General features: G+C 42.2%; 2 protein-coding genes across 15 annotated transcripts in view; one reads left to right on the top strand and one right to left on the bottom strand.

Moving 5' to 3' along the window:
- Kdm2b (lysine demethylase 2B) overlaps positions 1-1,460 on the top strand; it is a 119,259-nt gene extending 117,799 nt beyond the window's left edge. For all 13 annotated transcript variants that reach the window (XM_076922790.1, XM_076922788.1, XM_076922791.1 and 10 more), the window contains one exon: positions 8-1,460. In XM_076922790.1, coding sequence (XP_076778905.1) covers positions 8-189 — 182 coding nt within the window. In that variant the 3' untranslated portion in view covers positions 190-1,460. The remainder of the gene's footprint in view (positions 1-7) is intronic.
- A 1,762-nt stretch (positions 1,461-3,222) lies between these two features.
- Positions 3,223-24,399, bottom strand: Rnf34 (ring finger protein 34). 2 transcript variants are annotated; one of them, XM_076922801.1, is made up of 7 exons: positions 24,205-24,350; positions 23,213-23,385; positions 11,573-11,791; positions 9,233-9,640; positions 6,869-6,985; positions 6,448-6,649; positions 3,223-4,158 (listed from the first exon to the last, which is right to left on the bottom strand). In XM_076922801.1, exons 2-7 carry the CDS (start codon positions 23,273-23,275, stop codon positions 3,968-3,970), a joined length of 1,200 nt encoding a protein of 399 aa, XP_076778916.1. In that variant the 5' UTR covers positions 23,276-23,385; positions 24,205-24,350; the 3' UTR covers positions 3,223-3,967. The 2 variants fall into 2 exon arrangements, with proteins under 2 accessions (XP_076778916.1, XP_076778917.1); XM_076922802.1 differs by lacking the exon at positions 23,213-23,385 and having other exon boundaries at positions 24,205-24,399.
- Positions 24,400-24,689: the final 290 nt, after the last annotated feature.

The raw sequence follows: 24,689 nt of genomic DNA, 5'->3' as shown, positions 1-24,689 counted from the left end.
CCTGCAGACTGCAATAAGGTCACTGACCAGTGCCTGTCCTTCTTCAAACGCTGTGGAAATATCTGTCATATTGACCTGAGGTACTGCAAGCAAGTCACCAAGGAAGGCTGTGAGCAATTCATAGCTGAAATGTCTGTGAGTGTCCAATTTGGGCAAGTAGAAGAGAAACTCCTGCAAAAACTAAGTTAGTTCCAGGACAAGTATGTAAATATGGAGGGTTGGGGGGGATACAGCCAGGGAGGGGGAAAGACTGCAAAAACAAGTGGGCCTGTATTTCCCTTTGGAATTTGAAACGAGAGACTGACTACAGGACACAGTTCTGTTTTGCAAGTCTTGCCAAGGGAGAAGCCGTTCAACCAGCCATTTGGGGATGAGTGAGCCAGATGTTTTCCTTTGCTCTTTCTGCATCATAACTGCACTGCTTTCTGGACCATTTCTAAGGCGGCCTTTAGAAGACATTCCAATTGGAAAGGCGGATAAGCTTTGGAAAAAATCCTCAGAAGCCTAAACTTAGTGTTTTTATCAGTAGTTTTGTTTGGGGCACCTTGTTCCTTGCAGTGCTGAGGCTTCTGGAGTCAACAAGGAGTGGACCACACACTATCTGCAGCCGTCTTGACACGTTTTGTTTAGTTGGTTTTGTTACATCTTACATTATGCAGAACTATTTTTGTATAAATTGTTTAAAAATTATTTATGCAAGATCTGAATGCATACCAGTGTTTTTATTATTTAGATTGCCAACTGTCCTTCAGGTAGGGGAGTTAACCTGTACTTCAACATAAAAAGCCCATCTCCAGATGTGCCCAGGTGTGACAGGGGGCTATGAGCTTCCACCTAAAAAGCATGTTTAACTGGATGCTGAGAGCCTACTGTGTATGTCAAGAAGTTACACAAGCATGTTGTGGATATGTGTAAAGTATAGTCCAGGTAAAACACTTTGCCAAGTTTCAATAGAATTCACCTCTTCCTCAAAATTTTACAATACAGACATCAGCCTTTACACTCAGGAGGGTTTTGCTCCAAGCATGAGCTCTTGTATTCTATTTACATAGATCTAATTTATACCATGAATCAAGTAGAATAAATGTGCCCACACCCTTTCCTTTGTCCCCCTCCTCTCCAGTGTTCAGTTCTCACTTAAGTTGTGGTAAGCTGGCTATTTTCTAGTTGTCAGGTTCTGCATCCATGTGTGCCATTGTTGTTTGATGGTGTTTCTTAACCTTTCCTTGATGCGGTTTTACCTTTGTTGGATTTGTATAAACAGTTGTACAAAAAAAAAAAAAATCCACTCTTTGTGTGTGAGGGTTTCTGTTTTATGAGGGTTAAAATGTAATTGGAATGTCTGGGGTAAATGTAATTTCTCTATCATCTGAGAAATGCAGCAGCCCCAAGACACATGATTTTTTTTCCTCCTACAGAAAGAGGCTTCTAACCAATAAAGGTAATGAAAGAAAACAATACTACAATGAGGGCCACCTGTGGATATTAGGAGCAATGGCTCACCTGTTGTCTGTACATCTACACATGTACAAAAGCAATTTCTGTGCATGGCCACTGTCTGTCTTACTCTGATACTGCTGTGATAAGATACCAAGGCAATTTATAAAAGAAAGTTTAATTGAGCTCACTGGTAAAATTTATGAAAGTGGAGTCAGGGCATGGAGGAGAGATGTAGATAGCTGTAGCAGGCACACTGGGAATGGCCAGTATCACACCTCCTCATTCCTCCCAAGTCCCACCTACTAGGGACTAGGTATTCAAACATGAGCCTGCAGGGGCCATCTCACACAGGGCTACATGGCATTACACTCTCCTGAAAGTTTAAGTCCAAAAACCTTTTCTCAATCAAATTCTAGGGACAGTGGCTTCTGTGTTTAACTCTGAGGAGTAACTAAACAGAATTAAGACTTGTCAACACACTTGTTTAAAAAATGGTCTGAAGGCTTGTTGCATAGATGCAAAGGCCATTTTTGTGAACCTCCAAATAAGAAAAAAAAAGCCGTTTTCTCCCCCTTAGAACTGCTTTCAGGAAAATTGTTTTCCACACAAGCAGTCCCTGGTAAGAACCTGGCTTCACACTACTCTAGGAGAACAGCAGAGCAAACACATAATGTAGCTTCAGACTAGTACATCTCCCTTGGAGTACTGACCCACCAAACATATAATCTCTGTAGATTTATATATGTGATGTGATGTGTCTGGACCTTGGCTCACATGTGGAAGTCTGAAGACTACATATGGAAGTTGATTCTCTCCTTCCACTATGTGGGAAATGAAGCTTCAGTTTAGTCAGGAGGATCATGACAAGTGCCTTTACCTACACAGCCATCTCAACAGCTTCAGAGGAAGCTAGCCTAAACCACCTGTTACAACAGATGCTCCAAGGTAGAGCACCACAGCTGGTAATGGAAAGACCAAATCTTGTGAATGAATATACTTGCTGTGGTCAACCCAGAGCTTCCAAACAAAAGTAAGGCTCCAGTGCATCGAGGGAACCTGATATCTGCTCAAATTATATTCTTCAGACATACTGCCCATTATGTCATATAACTGTTATGGCATGCGAGTTAAAATATGCAGCTTGTAGTATTTACTATGGACTGGCTCCAAGAGCCCCTGCCCCAAAATCCATGCATGCTTAAGTCACATACATGGTGTAGTATTTGCAGATAACACATACATAATTCTGTGTTTTTCCTATCATATCCAGATGACTTATAATACCTTATACAATGTAAAGTAAGGTGACTTGACAATTGTTCTCAAGAGAAAGCAAACCCTAACTAAAGCTGTCCCTTCTACATAAGCTGTTGATCTCAAGTTCTCATTTGCTGTATGCACTGAAAGGGCTCAAAAAGAAAACCTCAGGGTTAGCATTGGACTTGAAGTCTGTTGTCTTCACCATCCCAGTGCTGTGACGTACATGGGGCCACTAAAAACAGTTATATACCCTTAGTCCAATACATAAATATATAGCTAATTATGTATTAGAGAAAGAGCGAGTTACCCCATCCAAGTGAGGCAGTATCTATTTTAGAATGACAGTAGGGTCTGGTAGAGAAAACCATGACGCACCTAACCACACATGTCAGTCAACAACTATGGGGAGCAGCAAAGATGGTCTCTGAAGGTGTTCACATCTCTTCTGAAGAGAGGTGCTAGACCAGGAACTTGATGCCTGTTCATGCTATACAAGTAAGTCTGAAATACAGGGAAACAATATTAAACTACAGCAGCCTTTTAATTTTATTTTATTCCTAAAGTTGAAATTTACTAGCAGGTAGCACTAAAAATACACCTTCACTATACAAAACATTGTAAATTGATTACATGTTAATAAAGAATTTAGCACACACTTCTAAGATAAGAAGCTAGATGCAGCCCTTGCTATTAAAAGCTGTATCTGAACAAAAATGAACATATTTGGTCTAAGGCCCTGGCAGTTGACTATAGAATCTCAGTTGTCTCCCAATTAATTATGTTTAAATGCAGAAATAGCAACAATGTTGAAACTTACATTCATTAAATATTAGCATTTAAAATATACATGGCTAATCAAGTGAACACTGAAGCAGCTACCGCTCAGGTCAGTCCACACTAGCCCAGTCATGAACAATGAGTTCACTTCAAAGAGAACAAAAGTTTCAAACACAGGATAAAGGTAAAGTAAGAGACAGGCAGCTGGTCTCCACACCCACACTGAACTGTCTGGATTCAACTAGTGCTCAGGGGAAACAAGTGATAAAAACCAGCAAAACCTGGGAAAGCCATGTGTCCACTGGCTATGTGTGACAGGCCTATGGCACTGGCCAGGTTTCTTCAACTTAAGATGAACTTTCCCCAGTTAGTAATGAAAATAATTTTTAAAAATAGTTTCTGCCTTAGAACAATAAGTTTCCAGTCCCTTTAGTGCACTGAAATGTTTGTGGTAAAGTCATGTGAGTGTCCCACTGCAGAGACCTCAATTTCAGGACTTAAAAACATGCACAGCTCGAACCACATACTGCCTGCAAATGGGACACTCACTCATGCGCTTGCCACACTTGGTGCAGGTGACCATGTGCCCACACTCCAGCAGGACACAGTCAATGACTGCATCCATGCAGATTCGGCACAGGCTATCATCTTCCTCGTCCTGAAGTTGCATCCGCTCACCATCTGAAAGAAAATAAAGAAAGCTGAGCTAAGGGCTAAGCCATCTTCTCAGCTTACCACAGGCCCAGGACCATTGCAGTGCTATAGAAAAAATATTCTCTACACAACTACTAGTTCAGGGAAGAAATACATGACTTAGAACCAGCTAAAAAAAAGTGTTCAATAAATGTTGGCTACTTACTGCTCTTTTATGTTATGTTGTAATAAGAGTTTGTGATTCGGATATATTTATTCTGTATTTAGAAAGAAGAGACAGTGGCTGGGAGTGTAGCTTGAGTTTGATTCCCAGTGCTGCATAAACCAAGCATAATAATATGCACCTATAATCCTGGCACTTGGGAAGGTAGGGGCAAGAGGATCACAAGTTCAAGGTAATCTTCAACTACAGAGTGAATTTGAGGCTTGGGCACAGGAGACTTCCCTCATGGGCTACTCACTAGTCAGGCCATAAGTGGACATTTAGCTCAGTTGTTTTGGATGTTTGGCCATAAAGATACAAGCCTCATCTCACTAAGAGAGACTTTATTCCACTCAAAAGAAGCTTTGAAATAACCACACATTAGAAAGGAAAAGGTCCCTTGCAACTTGAGAAACTGTCATGTTTCTGTTGGATGGGCTGGGCTTTCCTGGCTCTGTAGCCTAAAAATCTCAGACAATGAAAAAGTTGATGAATTTAAAAAGTTAACCTTGGCTGAGGCTTTAAAGCTCAGGATGGGAGCAACGGGATCACACACATGGCTCAACAAAGCAAGAGTTCAAGAGCCACAAAGAACAAAAGTTCTTTGCTTTTAAGAACATTTTGCTGGGTATGACAGTGCACACCTTTTATCCCAGCACTTGAGAAACAGAGGCAGGTTGATTTCTTAAGTTTTAGGCCAGCCTGGTCTACAGAGTGAGTTCCAGGACAGTCAGGGCTGCACAGAGAAACCCATCTTGAAAAAAGAAAAAAAAAAATATTTCACTGCCTACCATGTCAACAGTTTTGTTCCGTAGGGTCTTACTATCCACTTTGTAGACAAAAGATCTATGGTCTGAGACAGCAGATACGCAGATGAAGATGAGACTAGAGGAAGATCAGTTTTAAATCTTGGCCTTGGTACATGTAGATTCTTTCTTTAAACTTAGTGGAGCTATCCATGTCAATATTAACATTTAAGTGACTTATGGCTGGTCAAGACAGAAAATTCTAGCTGTGCTCAAAACAAAATGTATTCACCAAGCCAGGGATTGAACCAGTGTTGAATTGGGCACAAGTTAGCAAGAAAGACACTTGGAAACCATGTGTTTAATGGCTCCATCAAAGACTGATGCCCACATTCCACCTTACTAGATACACAAGATTACACGTACAAAATAAACTCTCCTCTGCCAGAATGCCATTCCCCAGCCAGCAGCCTCAGATCTAAGGTCTGGGGACTACTCCTGGAATTGCTACACTGACACTGTCCTAGAAGTAGATTTGTAAAACTACTTTCCATCATTAAATGGTTCACAGCAAATGGAAGATACCAATTTCGTCTCTTGAGAGACAGTATCTCACACAAGCCTCTAGATTAGTACAGGGATCTGGCTTTTGCAGACAACATACATAAAATGAATTCTGAATAAATTATATGTAAAATAAGTTACAGTCAAGAAAACCAAGGCACTGACCTGCTAGAGGGATTAATGGAAAAAAAAAAAAAAATCAGCATTGCTATAGGCAGGAAGCCTGGAGGAAAACTAGACTCAGCAACTGACTGTCTAGCTCACCTGACACTGGCTGCCTCAAAGCCCATGCCACGTAATGAACTGGGTTTTTTTTTTTTTTTTTTTTTTTTTGGTTTTTCAAGACAGGATTTCTCTGTATAGCCCTGGCTGTCCTGGAACTCACTCTGTAGACCAGGCTGGCCTCAAACTCAGCCTGCCTCTGCCTCCCAAGTGCTGGGATTAAAGGCGTGCACCACCACCGCCCGGCATGAACTGTTTATTTAGCAGCTCTATAAATAGGCTTATAAAACTAACTCAGTCACTAAAGAGGTATATATTGCTTTTCTAAAAGATTAATCATCTATTTATTTAATTTTAATGTGTTATGGGGGGTTTGCCTGCATGCATATCTACACCTCTGAAATTCCAGGTGCCCATGGAAACGAGAAGCAGCAGTGGATCCCCATCTGGAGTTATTCCATGGGGAGGAGTACTGTGATCACAGGCATGCTCTGCCATGCTAGCTAAATTTGACTTAAGCATGACATAAAAACAAGCCAGTTTTTAAAGGGCAAGAAAGGACATTGGGAACAATAAGCTTACATGACTTTTGGTTCTCCTCGTTCTCTTTGTACAGCCGGCTGACTTTCTCTACCAGCTCCCATTTCTCACAACAGCCAGAATAGTTGACAAAATTCCGAGCCAGGATTTCCTTCAGCTGGCGCACACTCATCCCTTCTACCTCTTCAAGGCTTGACAGGTCAGAGAGGGAAGCTCTCACTTTCTTCTTAGAAAGCCCGGGGTTCTGAAATCAGAATATCTGTTACCTTTGTTTCCACAAGCCCAAACTGTTGGTCCCCATGGCCCTGGATACCCTCCCCAGACTGATCAGCTGCCTGAGGTGTGTTTAAATAATAATTCTGCCCCTAGAAGAAACACTCTGTGGTGGCCTCAAGCAAGCCCAGCATCTTCCCTTCCTGCCATGAGCATTTATCAGGGAAAGCAATTTTTAAAGGAATTTCACCTGTTCCTCTAAGTTTTCTTCTTGTTCATCATCATCATCGTCGTCATCGTCATCATCATCGTCTTCATCATCATCGTCGTCGTCATCTGTGTTTGCTGAAGCTATTTCACTTTGTACCTATATACATGACAGAGCCAATTAGTAATCAGGTTTTTCTAATTACCAACCACATAGTAAAACCCTGCCTTTAAAAAAAAAAAAAAAAAAAAAAAAAAAGAATGACTACGGCTGGATGGAGAGATGGCTCAGCAGTTAAGACCACCTACTGCTCTGGCAGACGACCTGGGTTCAATTCCAGCATCTAGGACACAATGCCCCCATCTCAACTCCACAGGCATGAATTTGACACAGGCACATGCACACATGAATTTGACATGCCTACCATGGCACAAGTGCATGCATTCACACACACATACTAGAAATCAGTATTTTAAAAAATCTCTAATAAACAGTTTTCTTTAGGAAAACAGAAACTCCTTCCATTTTGGATTTATATACCTTCTTTCACATACTTTCTCTTTTGAGAGAAGATCTAGCCTGTGCTAGTATGAACTCATCTTCCTGCCTCCACATTCCTAATGTTGTAGGTGTATGCTGCCATTCTTAATGACATCTTTTGGCTGTTGCATACAATAAGTTGTTTTCAATATCACATTGCAGCCCACAGGTACCATACTGCAGCACTATACCACCCACATCTCCCCCAAATGGTGTTATATACCCGAAAGTATAAGTCAGTGTATCTGGTTATATATTTATGCAAATTCTCATTTGAGAAAATCATAAAACTCTGGTATTGGTCTTATCTAAGTTACAAATACTTGAATAGCAGCTAAACCAATGTTCCTGCCTCTGTCCCTGAGTGCTGGGGTAGACTGTGCACCACCCTGCCCAGTCATGCCTCTAACACCCAACACGCCTCTACTTTTTAAAAATATTTTTATTTACTATTTATTTTTACAATTTACTTGTTTTTATTTTATTTGCATTGGTGGTTTTCCTACATGCGTGTCTGTGTGAGGGTGATGTATCCCCTGGACCTGGAGTAACAGACAGTTGTAATCTGCCATGTGGGTGCTGGAAATTGAACATAGGTCCTCTGAAGGGCAGCCAGTGCTCTAATCACTGAGCCATCTCTCCAGCCCACCCACATCTACTTTTAATAACATCTTTCCTCAAAGGAAAAAAAATTAAAATAACTCAGTATTTTATGTCTTAGGGTTTTTGTTATGTCTGTAAAATCGAGAGTCTTGCTAATGGCCCATGCTGCCCTCAAACTCCTGCTGCGCCTACCTCCCTAGTTTAGATGCAACTGCACCACCATCACACATAATTTAGCATTTTAGTCATTCATACACAACAAACTCTGAGTTGTAAGTCCTGCATGTTATTCAACTCTGAATCTCAAGAACCTTATTGAGATAGTATTCTAATACACTAAATTTTTTTGTTATCTGAATTGGATAAATTTCTTAACTGGAGACCTGGCTCAGTTGTTAAGAGTGCTGGCTTAGTATACAAAGTCTTGGTTCAGTCCCTAGCACTTCCTTAAAGCCAGGCCATAATGCCCACTCTTGACCCCTGCACTTGAGCTGGGAAGCCTGGACATTGAGCCAGGGCTGGGGTTACCACTCAGATGATTACAACACTTGCTATAGGATGTAAGTTTGGATTTGCAGCACTCACACAAAAGCAAGTTGAAAAGTCCACACTTAAAACGCCAGAACAAGAGGCAGTAATGAGAACATCCTGACCTCAGGGGGCTTCCAGACTAGCTGGTGGTCAGTGAGACCCAGTCTCAATAGAAGATAGAGAACAACTGAGCAACTAAGGATGTATGTACACACACACACATACACACACACATACATACATACACACACATACACACACACATACATACATACATACATACACATACACACACACACACACACACTCTTACTTTAAGGTCATCCTCGGCTATATAGGGATCTTGAGGCTAACCTGAGCTAGAAACCTTGTCTCAAAATAAATAAATAAAACCAAATCAGAACAATTTCCCTCCAACAAGGTAAATATGATCACTGAGTTAACTATTGATTGTTTCTATGGCCCTGACACTTTTGGTTATTCAACAGTTAACTGTAAGTTATTTAATAAGGACGAGAAACTCATGAGCTACTTCCGACTGGACTGCAGACACTAGCACCTAAGCACCAAGGCTACACATCAGGCAGGTGTGCAATGCCAGCAGCTGGGGGTGGAATCTTGACTCTGCATATAACCTGAGGAGGGTCAGTCACCCAGCACTAAAGATCCTGACCACGTATGGCCACGAGCGAGCACTTGAGGCTCTTGGGGTCATCAATCACACCATCCTACCTGTGCCAGAACTTCTGATCTGAAGGTGCCATCTCTGTCCATGAGCTCTCCCTGGAAGGAGGACACAGTAGCAGAAGGGGGTGTATAATTTAACAAAAAGGATTGTGTAAAAAAACTAGAAGTCTGGGACCTTGAGGAATTGAGGCTACTTGAGTCCAGGTCATCCCCTGAGCCTAGTCCACGATGGCACAGTACTAGATCCACCAAGTCTTCCTTCTCACGACAAGTGTCGGTTGGTATGTTTCTGAGGAGGAGATACTGCCGAAGGTCCTTCACTTTTAGTCGCATCAACTGAGGGCGCTGGAAGGCCGTCTCTTGTAGCAGGTGACAAGTAGAACATCTGCGGAGGTTTTCTTGTGAGACTGAGCAAAGGGAGCAGAAGTCCTTCTTGCAGTCACAGCAGACATGCTGAGGACAGAGGAGACGACATAACACTTAGACCATTATGCAAACACTCTCTTCTGCTGCCTTTTACTAAAACCGAAACCTTGCTTTATGTGAAGCACCCATGCACCAGCCTCTTTTCACAGAAACAGTCCCTGCTAGGGCAGCTTAGAGTCTCACAACTTCAAATACAGCACTTTTAAGAAAAATACATGCTCTTGTGTTAATGAATTAAAATGTTTCCACCCCTTGGCACAAACATGTAATTAGCAGAACAGTGCTGACTGGAACCACATGGAACAGAGCACAAGCACAAACACTCCTCCTGGTCTTCTCCTGTGTGGATAATTCCCCCAGCAATGAAAAGGAAAATAGCTTAATACAAAAAAGGGAACTGACCTCTCCAGCTCAACCCAAGGACAGAGAAAACCCCACTAGTGCAGAAATCTGTAGCCAGCATAGCCCTAATTACACTCTAAGCCATCTCAGAAGAGAATCCTTGAGAGAACACTCAGGTATGTTCAGTTCTGTGCAGTGCATGGCTCCCACAAGCTAACACTTCAAGAGACTATACTGATCAAACTGCAAGATGTCCCAAAGAAGTTTTAGCCTAGGTGCTTTATGCAAAATCTCCATAAACACTAGTTACTCATTACACCTCCCATTCCCTCAAAAGCTTCTCTCACTGTAGCTCAAACTGGCCTAGAATACTCTCTGTAGCCTAGGCTGGCCTCGAACTAGCAGCAATGGCCTTATCTTAGCCTCCCCAGTGCTGAGGTACAGATATGAGCCAATCACATCCAACTTCCTTCTTTAAAACTTAAAAATACCAGGGCGAGATAGCTCAGATGTTAAAAGCGCTAGCTTCTAGAGGACCCAACTTCAGTTCTCAGCACCCATGTCTGATAGCTCACCAATGCCTATGGCTCTAGTTCCAGGATATCTCAGGCTCTCTGGCCTCCTTCCTCAGTATCTACACACATGTAATATCCCCTCAGAGACTCACACACATAACCATAAAAAAAGGTGGTCAGAGAGCTGGGAACAGCTCAGAGGTCAAGAGTGATTCCTGCTCTTGGAGAGCCTTTGTTTGTTTCGCAACCCCCACGTTGGGTAGCTTACAACTGCCTGTAACTCCAGATCCAGAACATTCAACACCTTTTGATGGCTTCTGAGGGCATCTGCACACAAGTGGCATGCATGAAAACACACACACACACACACACACACACACACATATTTTAAGAATATGGTCAGGAGCCAGGTATGATGTTTCATGCTTTAGTCATAGTACTCAGGAGGCTGAGGCAGAAGGCCAGCTAGGAGTTTGAAGTCAACCTAAGATACATTTAAAAAAATAATGAAAGAGCATGGTCGAGGACAGGCTATGGAGCTGGACAGGCTATGGAGCTGGAGAGAGCATCTGCTAGCATACAAAGGCCTTAACCTCCACAACAAGCTCTGCAGAAAACAAAGTTAAATATTTCTAAAACATGGTATCTTGCTATAATAATGATCACTGAACAAAACTGCATAGTAATTCAGTCCCTTGCTTCAAAAAAAGTGTCACCAGGAAAATCAGCACAGGAAAAGCAGCAAGGACTACTTAGAAAATGTGACAGAGCTAGAATCTTACTGCATAGTTTCCCAAATGGGACTAACTTTTTAATATTTTTATTAAATGAACTGTCTATTCAACATAAAATACAAATAACAATTATGACCTAAGCCAAAGGTGGAGCACACCTTTGATCCCAGCACTAGGGAGGCAGAAAGAAGTGGATCTCTGTGAGTTCAAGGCCAGTCTGGTCTACAAAGTGAGTTCTAGAACAACCAGGGCTATGACATAGAGAAACCCTATCTTGAAAAAGCAAGGAAAAAAGAAAAAAAAAAAAGAATTATGATCTTTTTTTCCCCCTCATGTGTTATTTGTATGCAGTATTTGACCCGACTCACCTTCTTTCTAAAGACTGAAAATGAAAGTCCACAGGCTTTGCAAACTATATTGGGTCCTTCAGTAGCAGCTGGTGGGTAGGTGGGAAAGTCAGAGCTCGGTGTAAATCTGAATGGGCCAGTGCTTCCTGGAAATCCCGCCTGCTGGCCTCGGACAGCTCCGGTTCCCATGACTTCATTCAGCAGCCCACAGCATGAAGCCCACATAGAAGTAGCACCCGCCTGAAAAGAAACATACGTGCCACCATTTAAAGCCAAGCAGAGGGGCTGGAGTGATGACTCAGAGGTTAGGAACACTGACTGCTCTTCCAGATGACACAAGTTTAAATCCCAGCCCCACATGATGGTTCACAACCATCTGTAACTCCAATCCCTGATGCTCTCTTCTGGCCTGCTAGAGAACTAGGCACACATGTGGTACACTATACATGCAAGCACAACATCCAAACACATAAAATAAAATAAGCCAGGAAGGGTAGCACATGCCTTTAATCCCAGCACTCATGAGGCAAAGGCAGGCAGATCTCTGTGAGTTAAAGGCCAGCCTGGTCTACATAGTGAGTTCCAGGACAGCCAGAGAGACCCTGCCTAAAATAGGCAGAGAGACAGACAGATATAGATTGATAGACATGGATGAATAGATAGATGAAGAAATGAATAGATAGGTGGATAGGTAGGTAGACAGACAGAGATAGGTGAATGAGTGAGTGAACAAATAAAAGCCAAGTGCTATATGGGCTGCCACTCTCAGAGGTAAGTTTGTCTTAAGTAACCTTGAAATCATAAGGTAAGGAAGTAACTTTATCATGAACAACACAATGCTAAATAAGCTTCAATTTCAGGAGCAGGTAAAGGTAAATATTCCAAAATCTCAAAAATCTGAAGCACTTCTACTTCTTATCACCCCAAATAAAAGACATTCAAGTGTTTCAGGATATTTGATCACACTGTGAACCCTGAGGTTTGTTATTTACTGGAAAAACCTGTTTCCAGTTGAGGTGTGGCTCAGCCTTAGCTAACACCTTTAATCCCAAACAATGAAAGGAAGCAGCCATGTTTAAAAGTAACAGACTGAGGCAAGGAAAGAATATGCCCAACTCTCAGGACAGGAAGAGAGGCTACTTGAAGTGAGCACCACAGAAAAGAGAAAGAGGAAAGAGGCAGTTTTACCAGGAGAATTTATAGACAGGAAGAAGAGAGAACAAACTAGATGAAGGTAAAGACAGAATGAGCCAGAGAATGGGAAGGAGCCAGAAGATTAGAACAGACTGTCAGAGTTAGTTTGAGGCCAAACAGAACAATTCAGTGGGAGGCAGAGAGAGAAACCAGACTGAATCAGTCAGCTTGGAGAGGAGTCTGAGCCAGAACAACAGAGTTGAATCAGCCAGCCAGAGCTCAGAAAGAGCTAGAAAGGGTGAGCTTATTCAACAGTCAGTCTCAGAGGCCTAGATAAGAATGTAGTGCCGGGCGGTGGTGGCGCACGCCTTTAATCCCAGCACTCGGGAGGCAGAGGCAGGCGGATTTCTGAGTTCGAGGCTAGCCTGGTCTACAGAGTGAGTTCCAGGACAGCCAGGACTACACAGAGAAACCCTGTCTCAAAAAACCAAAAAAAAAAAAAAAAAAAGATTGTAGAGCAGCTAGAAGCTTCCAAGATTAGGCCTAGGATGGCAGACAGAGGTATTAAGCCTTGGAGATGACCATTATTTCAGGTGTATAAAAGATATGTTTTTAACATTCAAGTTATCAATATTTCAAGTCATTTAGAAAGATAATTTTCTGTTATTTCCAAACAAAAGATATATCATAAAAGGTTTAAAAAAAAAAAACTGAAGCTGGGTAATGGTGGTGCATGCCTTTAATCCAGAGGCAGATGGATCTACAGAGTGAGTACCAGGATTGCCAGCGCTACAAAAAGAAACAAGCCCAATCTCAAAAAAAACAAAAACAAAAACAAAAAAGCAAGCAAACAAACAAAAATCTGTAAGTGTCTAAAGGCACAGGCCAACCTAAAATTTGCAATTCTCCTGCCTCAAATTTCCAAAAGCCCTATTACAACTCCGTATGGCACTACACTGACTCTATATCAGTCAAATATCTCCTACGTAATGTTAAAGACATGCTAATACTTTTAAATTTTCAGGTTATATTTGAAATTCAGATTTTTCTGTTAATGTTAGACATGTACTGGATACTACAGTTCTATTTCTCTAGCTATTATTTAACAAAAAGAAATAAAACCATACTATCTAATTAATCCTACTGGTTATTGAGTATATAATATGTTAATTTTTATTAAAAAAAAAAAAAAAAAAACAGGGAAGTGCCAGGGATGCAGCTCAGTGGCATGAGTGTTTACTCAACACGCACAAAGTCCTGGGCACCATCCTGACTAAGCACCATAAAAACCAACCAAATGCCAACTAAAGCTCTCCAGGGTTTTCTGGTTTGCTCTTTATGTGATACAGCCTGTGATACAGCCTTCTGACATAGCCTTGGTTGTCCCAGATCTTACTAGAAGACCCGGGATTAAAAGTGTACACCACACCGGCAGCTCTCTAGATGTTAATGTAACAGTTACTTCCCTCTGAGTTCTCTATTTCTCACATCCTTTATAAAGAATATATATCCATTTGGCATTAAGGAAAGTACTTTTAAGGCAGAAGATACTCCACTCTTTCAGAGCAAAAGCACTAAATATCATTTCCAACGGCCAAAGCACTTGACCTCACAAAGAATTTTTTAAAAATTGCCTCTTTACCAAATAGGATGTTTTTGATTCTTTCTTGCTTGCCTCAGTGAGAATATACCACTATACCCCCTATAACAATGTCTTTCTTTGTGTGTTGTTGGGAGTGGACCCCTCTTGACAAGAACCATACCAGACAACTACAGCTCCTCTATCACCTTTTTTATTAGTCTCACAAATGTGACAGGCAAGCCTGTCTGAAATAGATACAAATTTTCAAATATGAGGCCAAAGCAATTTTCCCATGCTTAAAGAATAAAGGAGACAGTATTTGGGACCAGTAGGAGGGTTTTTAGCCCCATATTCTTATTCATAAACATATCCTAGAACCTAGACAATGGTCGGCTTATACACAAAACCAGACTAACAGTGATTGTTCACTAAGAAAAAAGTCTTCCACCAGTCATAGCTATCTGTAATGGTATCCCATACCCTGTTCTGAAGACAGCTACAATGTACTCACATACATAAAATATAAATATATAAATTTTTTCAAAAAAGAAAATATAGTCTCATTCCCTAGTGTTTCTATGCAAGAGCAAGAATTTCCTTTATATCCTCCAGAAAGAGAATAAAAGAAAACAGAGTGCAAGGAGACAGCTCAGTTAGTAAAGGGCCTACCTACAAGCAGGAGAACCTACATTCAACTCCAAGAACCCACCAACAAACAAAAGGCCAGCTGAGGATGGGGGCAGAAGCCTAGAATCTCAGCAAGAAGACTAGGAGCTCAAAGTCATTCTTGTCTATATAGTAAATTGAGACCAGCTTGGGCCTTGTCTCAAAATATTAAATAACGTGACCATACAGTCAAAAAGCCAAATCTGTAATCCCAGCACTAAGGAGGGGGAGACAGGTGGATCCCTGGGGCTTGCTGGCCAGTTTAGCCTAGCCTTCTTGGCAATATTGAGGTCACAAAGTGTCTTGCTGTTCTATTGCTGTAAAGAGACACCATGGTGGCGCACGCCTTTAATCCCAGCACTTGGGAGGCAGAGGCAGGTGGACTTCTGAGTTCAAGGCCAGCCTGGTCTACAAAGTGAGTACCAGGACAGCCAGGACTACACAGAGAAACCCTGTCTCAAAAAACCAAAAAAAAAAAAAAAAAACACCATGACCATGGTAATTCTTATGAAAAAAAGCATTTAACTAGAGACGTGCTTATAGTCTTATTAGAAGTTTATTCATTATCATCATGGTGGGGAGCATGGGCAGGTGCTGGAGCAATAGCTGAGAGCCACATCCTGATCCATAGATAGAGACTCTTAACTTGGCTTGGATTTGAAACCCCAAAGCCCACCCTCAATGACACCTTTCCTCCAACAAGCCCATACCTTCTACTATTTTCAAATAGTGTCATTCCCTAATGACTAAGCATTCAAATACATGAGCCTGTGAGGGTTATTCTTATTCAAGTCTCTAGAGGAACAACCCCCAAAGTTTCTTCTGGCCTATAAACATGTACACACTCACATAAACACACATACTAAGAACAGAGAAAGGCTGTTTTTAACTTAAGTATTTCATTATAAAACCAAAAAAAGTCCCAATAGCTTCCCAGTCAAAAAGATGTTGTTGTAACCCTACTTAGTACAATGCAGGTCCATATTACTATTTTCAGCCACAGACCATAACAGAAGGAAAGAAAACACAGTGAAAAATCTAGGTTGTAGCCTCATTAGGATCTGAGAACTTTGGTCAAACTCGTCTACTAATAAAATAGCTTTTACACTAAGAGAACACTCTTGGCAGCACAGGAAGGGCAAACCCACAATGCTGGCTTCTCTGAGAACAGCATCTAAACTCTTCCAACTTACTAACAGTTCAGAGCTCAAACAGGTCTGTATGCATTCAATAGTCCTGTCTAGGGTATCTTCTTCACTCCCACCAAGAGTATATGAAAATAATTTCCACTTCTGTATTAAGCCCCGTGTGTTCTGACACCCCACAGCTGACGTGATCTCTTTAGTGACCTCCCCTGTCCTTGTGTGCAGGTGGTTTTAGGTCCTTACTTTTGTGGCTGCTCTAATTGCCACTTGCTAAGTAATTGCCTAGGTCTGTGAAACTGACCAAGACTGTTGTTGTCTGCATGTCAGACTCACCACAAAGCCTTAAAAAAATCACTCACACCTGATAAATTGAGCCTACTCCCTGGGCCCATACACTAGGAGAGAGGACCACTCCCAAGGTGTCTTCTGAATGCCATGCGGTGCTACATTATGTACAGAAATAAACATGATTTTAAAAGTTTTTAAATTCTGGGGACTTCTGATTTTGCTACTCTAGAGTACGGTTTGGGCAACAACAAAAAAAAATTTTTTTTTAAGATTTATTTATTTTATGTATGAGTGTTCTATCTGCATATACACCTATACTCCAGAAGAGGGCATTAGGTCACATGGATGGTTATAAGCCACCACGCGGTTGCTGGGTATTGAACTCAGGACCTCTGGAAAAGCAGCCAGTGCTTTCAACTGCTGAGCCACCTCTCCAGCCCCACAAAAATTTCCCTTAACTCTCAAGTGATTCTGATATATAACCAATGTTCACAAGGTCAAGGCTTTCTGGGTCTGAATGAAGATTCCTTCCTCCTGCTTAAATAATTTTGGAAAGAAAGCAACCCTCAAGATTCCTAAGCAGGATCCAAGACATCTAGCCATGTACTCACCCAAGACCTGCCTATATTTTCTTGTCGTGGGGAGTGTGCCTCTACTGTTCCACTTCCCTCTATAGTTCTCTAAGACTTTCAAAAAGGCTTACCTTTGTCACCTGACATTTTCCCCATTTAATATGATTCTCAAATTCCTTTCACTGAAATTTAGTGAATTATTTTACTTGCTCTTTTGCTTCCAATTTATTTTGTTTCATTTTTCTTTTTATGTCTTTTGTTTGTTTGTTTTTGGGTTTCTCTGTGGGATCTCTACAAAAGTTGCCCTGAGATCTCCACACTCTAACCATGGTGGCTCACATTCCCTCCTAGCCCCCATATGCACAATAATAACAAAGTTAAAAAAAAAAAAAAAATTAAAGCCAGCCATCACGGCAAACCTTTAAATTATAGCATTTAGAAGGCAGGTAGATCTGAGTTCAAAACCAGCCTGGTATATATAGCAAGTTCCAGGCCAAGCAAGGCTCCATGGTAAGGTACTATCTCCAAAACAAAACAATCTTCTCTCTCTCTCTCTCTCTCTCTCTCTCTCTCTCTCTCTCTCTCTCTCACACACACACACACACACACACACACACACACACACACACACACAATTTGCTTGTTTATTTGGAGAGAAGTTCTCACTATGTGGCTCTGGCTGTCCTGAAACTCACTATGTAGACCATGCTGACCTCAAATTCAGAGATACCTACCTGCCTCTGGTTCCCATGTGCTGGAATTAACAGTGTATGCCACCGAGCCCAGCCTAAATAAAATAATCTTAGGAAGGGAGGGAAGCATAGAAGGAGGGAGAGAGGGGAAACGGAAAGAACTTGTTGCAAAGATGGTTCAGTGATTAAGAGCACTTTTGTTGCTCTTGCAGAGGACCTAGATTTGATTCCCAGCACATGGCAGCTCACAACCATCCACTACTCCAGCTCCAGGGGATTCAGTCCTCTTTTCTGACCTCTGTGGGTTCCAGGCATACACATAGTATATAAATAGATGCAGGCAAAACACCAAACATAAAATTAAGGAAAAAAAAAAAAAAGAAGAAGAAGAAGAAGAAGAAGAAGAAGAAGGAGGAGGAGGAGGAGGAGGAGGAGGAGGAGGAGGAGGAGGAGGAGGAGGAAAAGAAAAGAAAAGAAAAGAAAAGAAAAGAAAAGAAAAGAAAAGAAAAGAAAAGAAAAGAAAAAGCCAGCAAGCCAGCAGTGGCTTAGGCCACCACCTGCAGAGGGCGAGCCCATGCCCTTTGTTCTCTCTCCTGGTTCGAATCCTGCTTTCCTCATGTGACTCTGCCTGAGTCTCATGGGAAAAAAAAAAAGCCTCAGAGATCTAAATTCCTATTCTTTTGTTTCCCATCTTTTAAGATCACCTGGTTAGTCAGCATATATTACTTTATTTTCTTTTTACCTGTTGTTCTATTTTGGTAATGAGTTTGGAACATATTTTTCAAACATTTCCATTTCCTCCTACATTTTCTGAGAAAAACCCATTCCTAAAGACTGTGTACTAGACACAATCCCAAATTCACTGATGCTATTCTGCCTCAACTCTGATGATTCCTTAGTTAAGGATAACTTTTTGACATCCCTTCACTAAAAACAAACAAAAAAATAACTAACCTGAGTGAGGTGGCCCACAACTGTAAGCTTAGCACTTGAGAGGGTGGTAACAAAGACCAGGAGTTTAAGGCTGACCTGAAAAGGGGACCCAGAACCCACATAAAGGTAGGAGAAAATGGAGTCCATAAAGTCCTTTGACCACCGCATGAACTCTCCCAACAGTAATAAATAAAAAAAAACTAAAAACAAAACAAAAATTAAGTCTATGTCTCTTCTCCAAGTAAAGCACCAAATCACTGAAAACTAAAGCCAGGAAACCTTGGTTGGAACCACAGTTAAAGGCAGGACTCTATAGGCCACACCACAAAAGCCCAAGATAAAAGAAAGAACAAAAATCTTGGTAAAATCACTGGATTGCTTCCCCGGGTCACAAATGTAGTCCAAAGTCTGAGATCATGCAAAGTTAGAGGTGCAGCTCAGTGACTTGCTTGGCATGCATACACAGGCCTTAAACTCAATTCAGCACAGAAAACACAATGCTAAAGAGATTAAGGGTCTGGAGAGATGGCTCAGCGGTTAAGAGGACTGACTGCTCTTCCAGAGGTCCTGAGTTCAATTCTCAGCAACCACATGGTGGCTCACAACCATCTGTAATGAGATCTGATGCCCTCTTCTGGTGTGTCTGAAGACAGTGTCAGTGTACTCACATATATAAAATAAATACATCTTTAAAAAAAAAAAAAGATAAAGGAAAAACAAAACCTAATCTATACATGTTAATCCCAAACTTATATTTGTAGCTTAGTTTCTAGCCATCAGTGATTATTAAAAATAACTTTTGCCAGGCAGTGGTGGCGCATGCCTTTAATCCCAGCACTTGGGAGGCAGAGGCAGGCAGATTTCTGAGTTCAAGGCCATCCTGGTCTACAGAGTGAGTTCCAGGACAGCCAGGGCTACACAGAGAAACCCTGTCTTGAAAAACCAAAATAAAAATTAAAAAAAATAAAATAAAAATAACTTTTTTCTTCATAATCTAATCCTTTTTTTACAATTCTTTTACACCAAAACTACTTCTGGTAACAAGGTGGGCAACGACACTGTTACTTTCCACAATTTTTAAAAGTGACTTGACAGTTTCAAGAACTGTGATGCTTGTTTCTACAATAGACCACCAACTCTGTAGGCACTGGATTAGTTTTCTTAGATTCAACTAGTATACTCAGTCTGCAGCACACACAGCTTCAGTCAACAAAACAGGGAAGACGGGTGTTCGGACTGTTTGAGAACATGGACCCAGGCCTCTTCCAGGGCCAGTTTTCAAATGACCTCAATGTATAGCTGTCTTGTGTGTATACACACTTAAAATCCCTGTAGGGGAAAAAAACTTCAAAGTACTCAAATGGAAACTACTACAAATTTTGGTTCCTGCACTATACTGAATTAGAATTGATCTCTTTTAATGATTCCATTAAATGTAATGTTAAACGGCCAGATGACAAAACGTGGTTTCTATGAAGATTAAACGATAGAAACAGGGGAGGGGAAGAGGTAATGGACAAAGAATGTAGTTGTTGAAAACTAAATGGTTTAAGTCATTGGCTTTCAATTACACAAAGAGAAATGATGCCAGAGATTATGTGTTTTGTTGTCATAACTCCCAATGGAATATAATATCACTCAGTAAAGGATGAGCCTAGCGCTTTCATATGTGAAAATACTAATGTTTACTAAGTATTCTAAGATGCTACAAAAGAATCAAGTATGAATTCTCTTCTTTCTTTATATTTTTGGTGTTTGAGACAGAATCTACATAGCCTATGCCTATGCCTATGCCTGGCTTGAGATTCTTCTTCAGCTAGTGAAAGCTTCCTCAAAGAACCCATATAGTTCAGAGACGACAGGTTTTTGTTATAAATTCTGGACAATTTCAGTTTGCTAAAATTTGAATGTCCTTGTGTTGAAAGAATGTTTTGAATCTTAGCAATAGAGATATAAATGAATGTTTTATGGTTTAAATTTCAGTTAAACTTTCTAACAGAACTGAGAGAAAAAGACAATTGACATGCAAACTTTAGAGTTACTTAAGAAATATGAAAGCCTTTAATCCCTTTAATCCTTTAATCCCAGCACTTGAGAGGCAGAGGCAGGTGGATTTCTGAGTTCAAGGCCAACCTGGTCTACAGAGTGAGTTCCAGGACAGCCCGGGCTATATAGAGAAACCAAAAAAAAAAAAAAAAAAAAAAAAAAAAAGAAGAAGAAATAAATATGAAGACTATTCACTGAAACTGCCGCTTCAGAACAAATCTGTGAGGCATGCTGCTTTAAGGTGGGGCCCTCTAACCTCATACTGCAAAGGAAGAGATTCTACATCATAAAACAGAACACTGATTCCTGTTGTGTGTATATTGTATGTACCTGCATGTGTGGGGCACAGGTGAGAGGGCAGCTCTGTGATGCTGGTTCTCTCTTCCCATCTTTCTGAGAGTTGCAGGAATCAAACTCTGGTCACCAGACTTGCATAGCAAAAGCTTTTACTAAGTCATCTTGCCAAGACGCACATTAATGTACTCTTGCAGTAATGTCTGCTCGATGTCATACGTGTTAGCTTTCCTTTTCCTTTTTTATTTTTTGACACCAGGGCTCACATAGACGAGGTTGGCCTTGAACTTGCTATGCAGTGAAGGGTGGCCTTGAAAGGATCCTTCTGCTTCCACCTACCAAGAGCTGGGATAACAGGTATAAGCAACTATAGACATGATTTTTGTCTTTTTAAAAATGAAATAATTCTCCCCATTTTCTCCTTAGTATCTCTGTGAGACCCTGTCTCAAAAAAAAAAAAAAAAAAAAAAAGCAAAGAAAAGTGCTAGATTTTAAACCCTGGACAAATTGCTGAGGTGCCTTAACATATCAAAGTAGACTAGGCTAACAGGTTCTCCCAGCATCCCTCAGTCCCTATCTGTTACAGGGTCCTCCTGGCTTATATATCTTGTCCCCTACCCTTAAACTCCAGCCCAGGAGGCTAGGCTGTCCTTCCCTATAAAATCCGGCCATTCTGGTTACCCACCCTCTATGTACCTTTGAGACTCTTTGCTGATGTATCTGATTTTCCTTTCCTTCCCTCCCCCTTGTCTCTTCCTCTCCTGCTACTGGGTTCAGCTCAGTCTGGTCATGTCCACTTTGTCTCTTCCCCTCCTGCTACTGGGTTCAGCTCAGTCTGGTCATGTCCACTTTGTCTCTTCCCCTCCTGCTACTGGGTTCAGCTCAGTTTGCTCATGTCCACTTTGTCTCTCCCCAGATGGTCCTGCCTCTGGCTGTGCTCTACCTCTTATGGACAATACACTTCTCCACACCTAGGAGCAATCATATCCTTTGTCTTTCTTTTTCTTTGTTTTGTTCAGAAAGAAAAGAAAAAAAGTAGTTATCTTTCACTTAAATACAAAGCCACTGTTTTTAAACAACTTATTTAAAAGTTTGGGCACAGCACCTATCTCCAATTCTCCTTCCATATCTACTTTCCTTGATAAATAAAGGCTGTTTTTGCATCTCACAGCAAAAATGATGATTTTCAGGAAATAAAGCCACTGCCAGGGAGTTTAATAAAGTATTCTTAAGTTGCAGTGACATTTTATAACTAAAATAACTAAACTGGCAAGTAAAAACTCTTATAGGAGATGGCTCAGCAGTTAAGAGCACTGACTACTCTTCCAGAGGTCCTTAGTTCAATTCCCAGCAACCACATGGTGGGTCATAGCCATCTGTAATGGGATCTGATGCCCTCTTCTGGTGTGTCTGAAGACAGCTACAGTGTACTCACGTATATAAAATAAATAAATCTAAAAAATAAGATAAATAAATCTAAAAAAAAAAAAAAAAAAGCAAGCACTGGCTGCTCTTCCCAAGGACCAGGGTTTGATTTCCAGAACCCATATGGTGTCTCACAACTATCTAACTCCAGTTCAGGATCTGAGGGTACATGTTTGTGGTGCACAGAGACATACATGCTCCAGGAATGCAGATGGCACACATACATATATGCAGGCAAAACACTCATACATATAAACCTAAACATATTTTTAAACAATTTTTTTAAAACTTTCACAATATCCTCATCCTTAATGTCAGACATCATCCATTCCAGATCATACATTTGTAACCCAAACACGCAGGAGGAAGGACAGCCTACATATTCAGTTCCAGGCCAGTCGGGGATATACAACAAGGCCCTATCTCAAAACAAAGATGCTAGCCTACTCCCAAAATCTTCCAGGATTCCAGTAGCAGTGGGCTTGTTGTTTTGAAATAGGACCTCATGCAGTGCAAGGTGAACTCAAACTTACTAAGAAGTGAAGAATAGCTGTGAACAACTAATTGTCCTGACTCCAGCCTCCACCTCCCAAATGCCAAGATTACAGGTATGCAACACTAAAGGCATCATTTTTCTTGCTTCTGAGAGTTTTTTACACACACACCTTACATTGCAGTTTGGAACGTGGCTACTTGAGTTATATCCCTCTGGGGATTGTTGCTGGTTGGTTTTCATGAAAACACTTGCTTGGCCTCAAACATACAGCATTTCTCCCGCTTCTACCTCCCAAACATTAATTACAGGCTTGATCCACCATGCTTACCAGTCTCTTTTCTTTTAACTGGCAGACTCTTTTTTAAAGAGGGGGAGTATTTTGAATTACCTCTAATCGGTCTTGGCTAATATAATGAAGGTGCTGGACAAAACACTTTCTGAATTTCTCCATCCACTTGACACTGTTTTTACTCGTCCACAGTAAATCTCTGACACTCTGTAAAAGGTCGTTAATCCAGCAGCCCAAGGCCAAAACCCTTCTTCCACCAGATGAATACAACCCTGTCAGGAAAGATATCACCACCTTCTGACTCAGGCCATTTGACTTGATTTGGACAAATGAATCAGTGCCGGGATTGACTGACTCTAACAGAACTCTCTGCGATGAAGTTGAGAAAAATCATCTCCCCTAAGTAGGCCATAATCACACACACACAAAACCTGCCCTTTTCTGAAACTTCTATCAGTGATGCTCCCACGCTCTCACTCCCACCTGGGAGAAAGGCTGCCAAATTACTTGCTGCGTACCTAGTGGCGATGTAGACACGTCTAGCGCTCTAGGTCACGGCCACAACGTTTAAACCCACGGAAGGACTCCTTGACGGGGGACACCCCCAATCCCTGGCATTTCTGGCCGGGCCACTCTGGTCCTAGCCTCTCCTCACACCCCGCGGGGCTCCCTAAGCCTTCTGTCTCGTGATGCACCCCCGAGGTCTGGGTTAACTCAAGGACTCGGGGAGGCAGAGGGCACAGCCATGGCCAGAGACACCGAGGCCTGAGGGAAAGCTATAGCGGCTTAAAAAGCGGGACCCCGAGAAGAGCACAGGGCCCAGAAATAGGGCCCAGCGGGCTGCGACCGCAGGGCCACTCGGCTCCCCCTTGGCCGGGCCGCCGGAGGGCGCTGTGGGAGCTCGGGCGGGTCTGCTGGCCTGGCCACTCCGGCTGGAACCAGTCGGGGCCCCCACACACTCCGGACGGGGCTCCCCCCACAGTGGTGGTCTCTCAGACACCCCCCTGGGCAACCGCTGAGACGGAAAGCAGAAAGCGCTCTGGGCATACGGGAGAGGCGAGGAGAGCATCCCGGCTCCGCCAGCCCCTCACCTTCATGGCCGCGACCGCCTCGGCTCGGTCGGCTCTACCCGGGAACTCAGCACCATAGCAGACTGCTCACACAACGGACCTCCTTCCTTCTAAGGCGGCGAAAGCGGTGGCTCCCGAGACTGACTGAACGTCCCTACGTAAGGGGCGTGGCCACGTTCGGGGCGTGGCCACGTTCGGCTCACGCCTCAGGAGGACGCCGAGCGGCGGGCGGAGCCCACCAATCCGAATCATGTCTTCCGGGGGCCGGTCACCAGAGCCAATGAAATGGTGAGGAGGGGGCGGGGTTTCGGGGGCATTCTTGGGAGCAGAGAGGAGAGGGGCGGGGCGGAGAGGGGCGGAGCGGAGCGTGCCGCGACGCACCGGCTCTCAGAGTGCAAGCTGCTCAGGCTGAATTGGCTTCCTATTTCGGGTGTTTAGGTTCCCGCGGCCGGAGGCAGAAAGGGCTGTGGTGAAGTAGGAAACACGGTTGATTTGAAGCTTGTTCT

This window comes from Arvicanthis niloticus, chromosome 24 (genome assembly GCF_011762505.2).
Source record: "Arvicanthis niloticus isolate mArvNil1 chromosome 24, mArvNil1.pat.X, whole genome shotgun sequence".
NCBI classification, from domain to species: domain Eukaryota; kingdom Metazoa; phylum Chordata; class Mammalia; order Rodentia; family Muridae; genus Arvicanthis; species Arvicanthis niloticus.
This window is presented reverse-complemented; position numbering and strand designations above follow the sequence as displayed.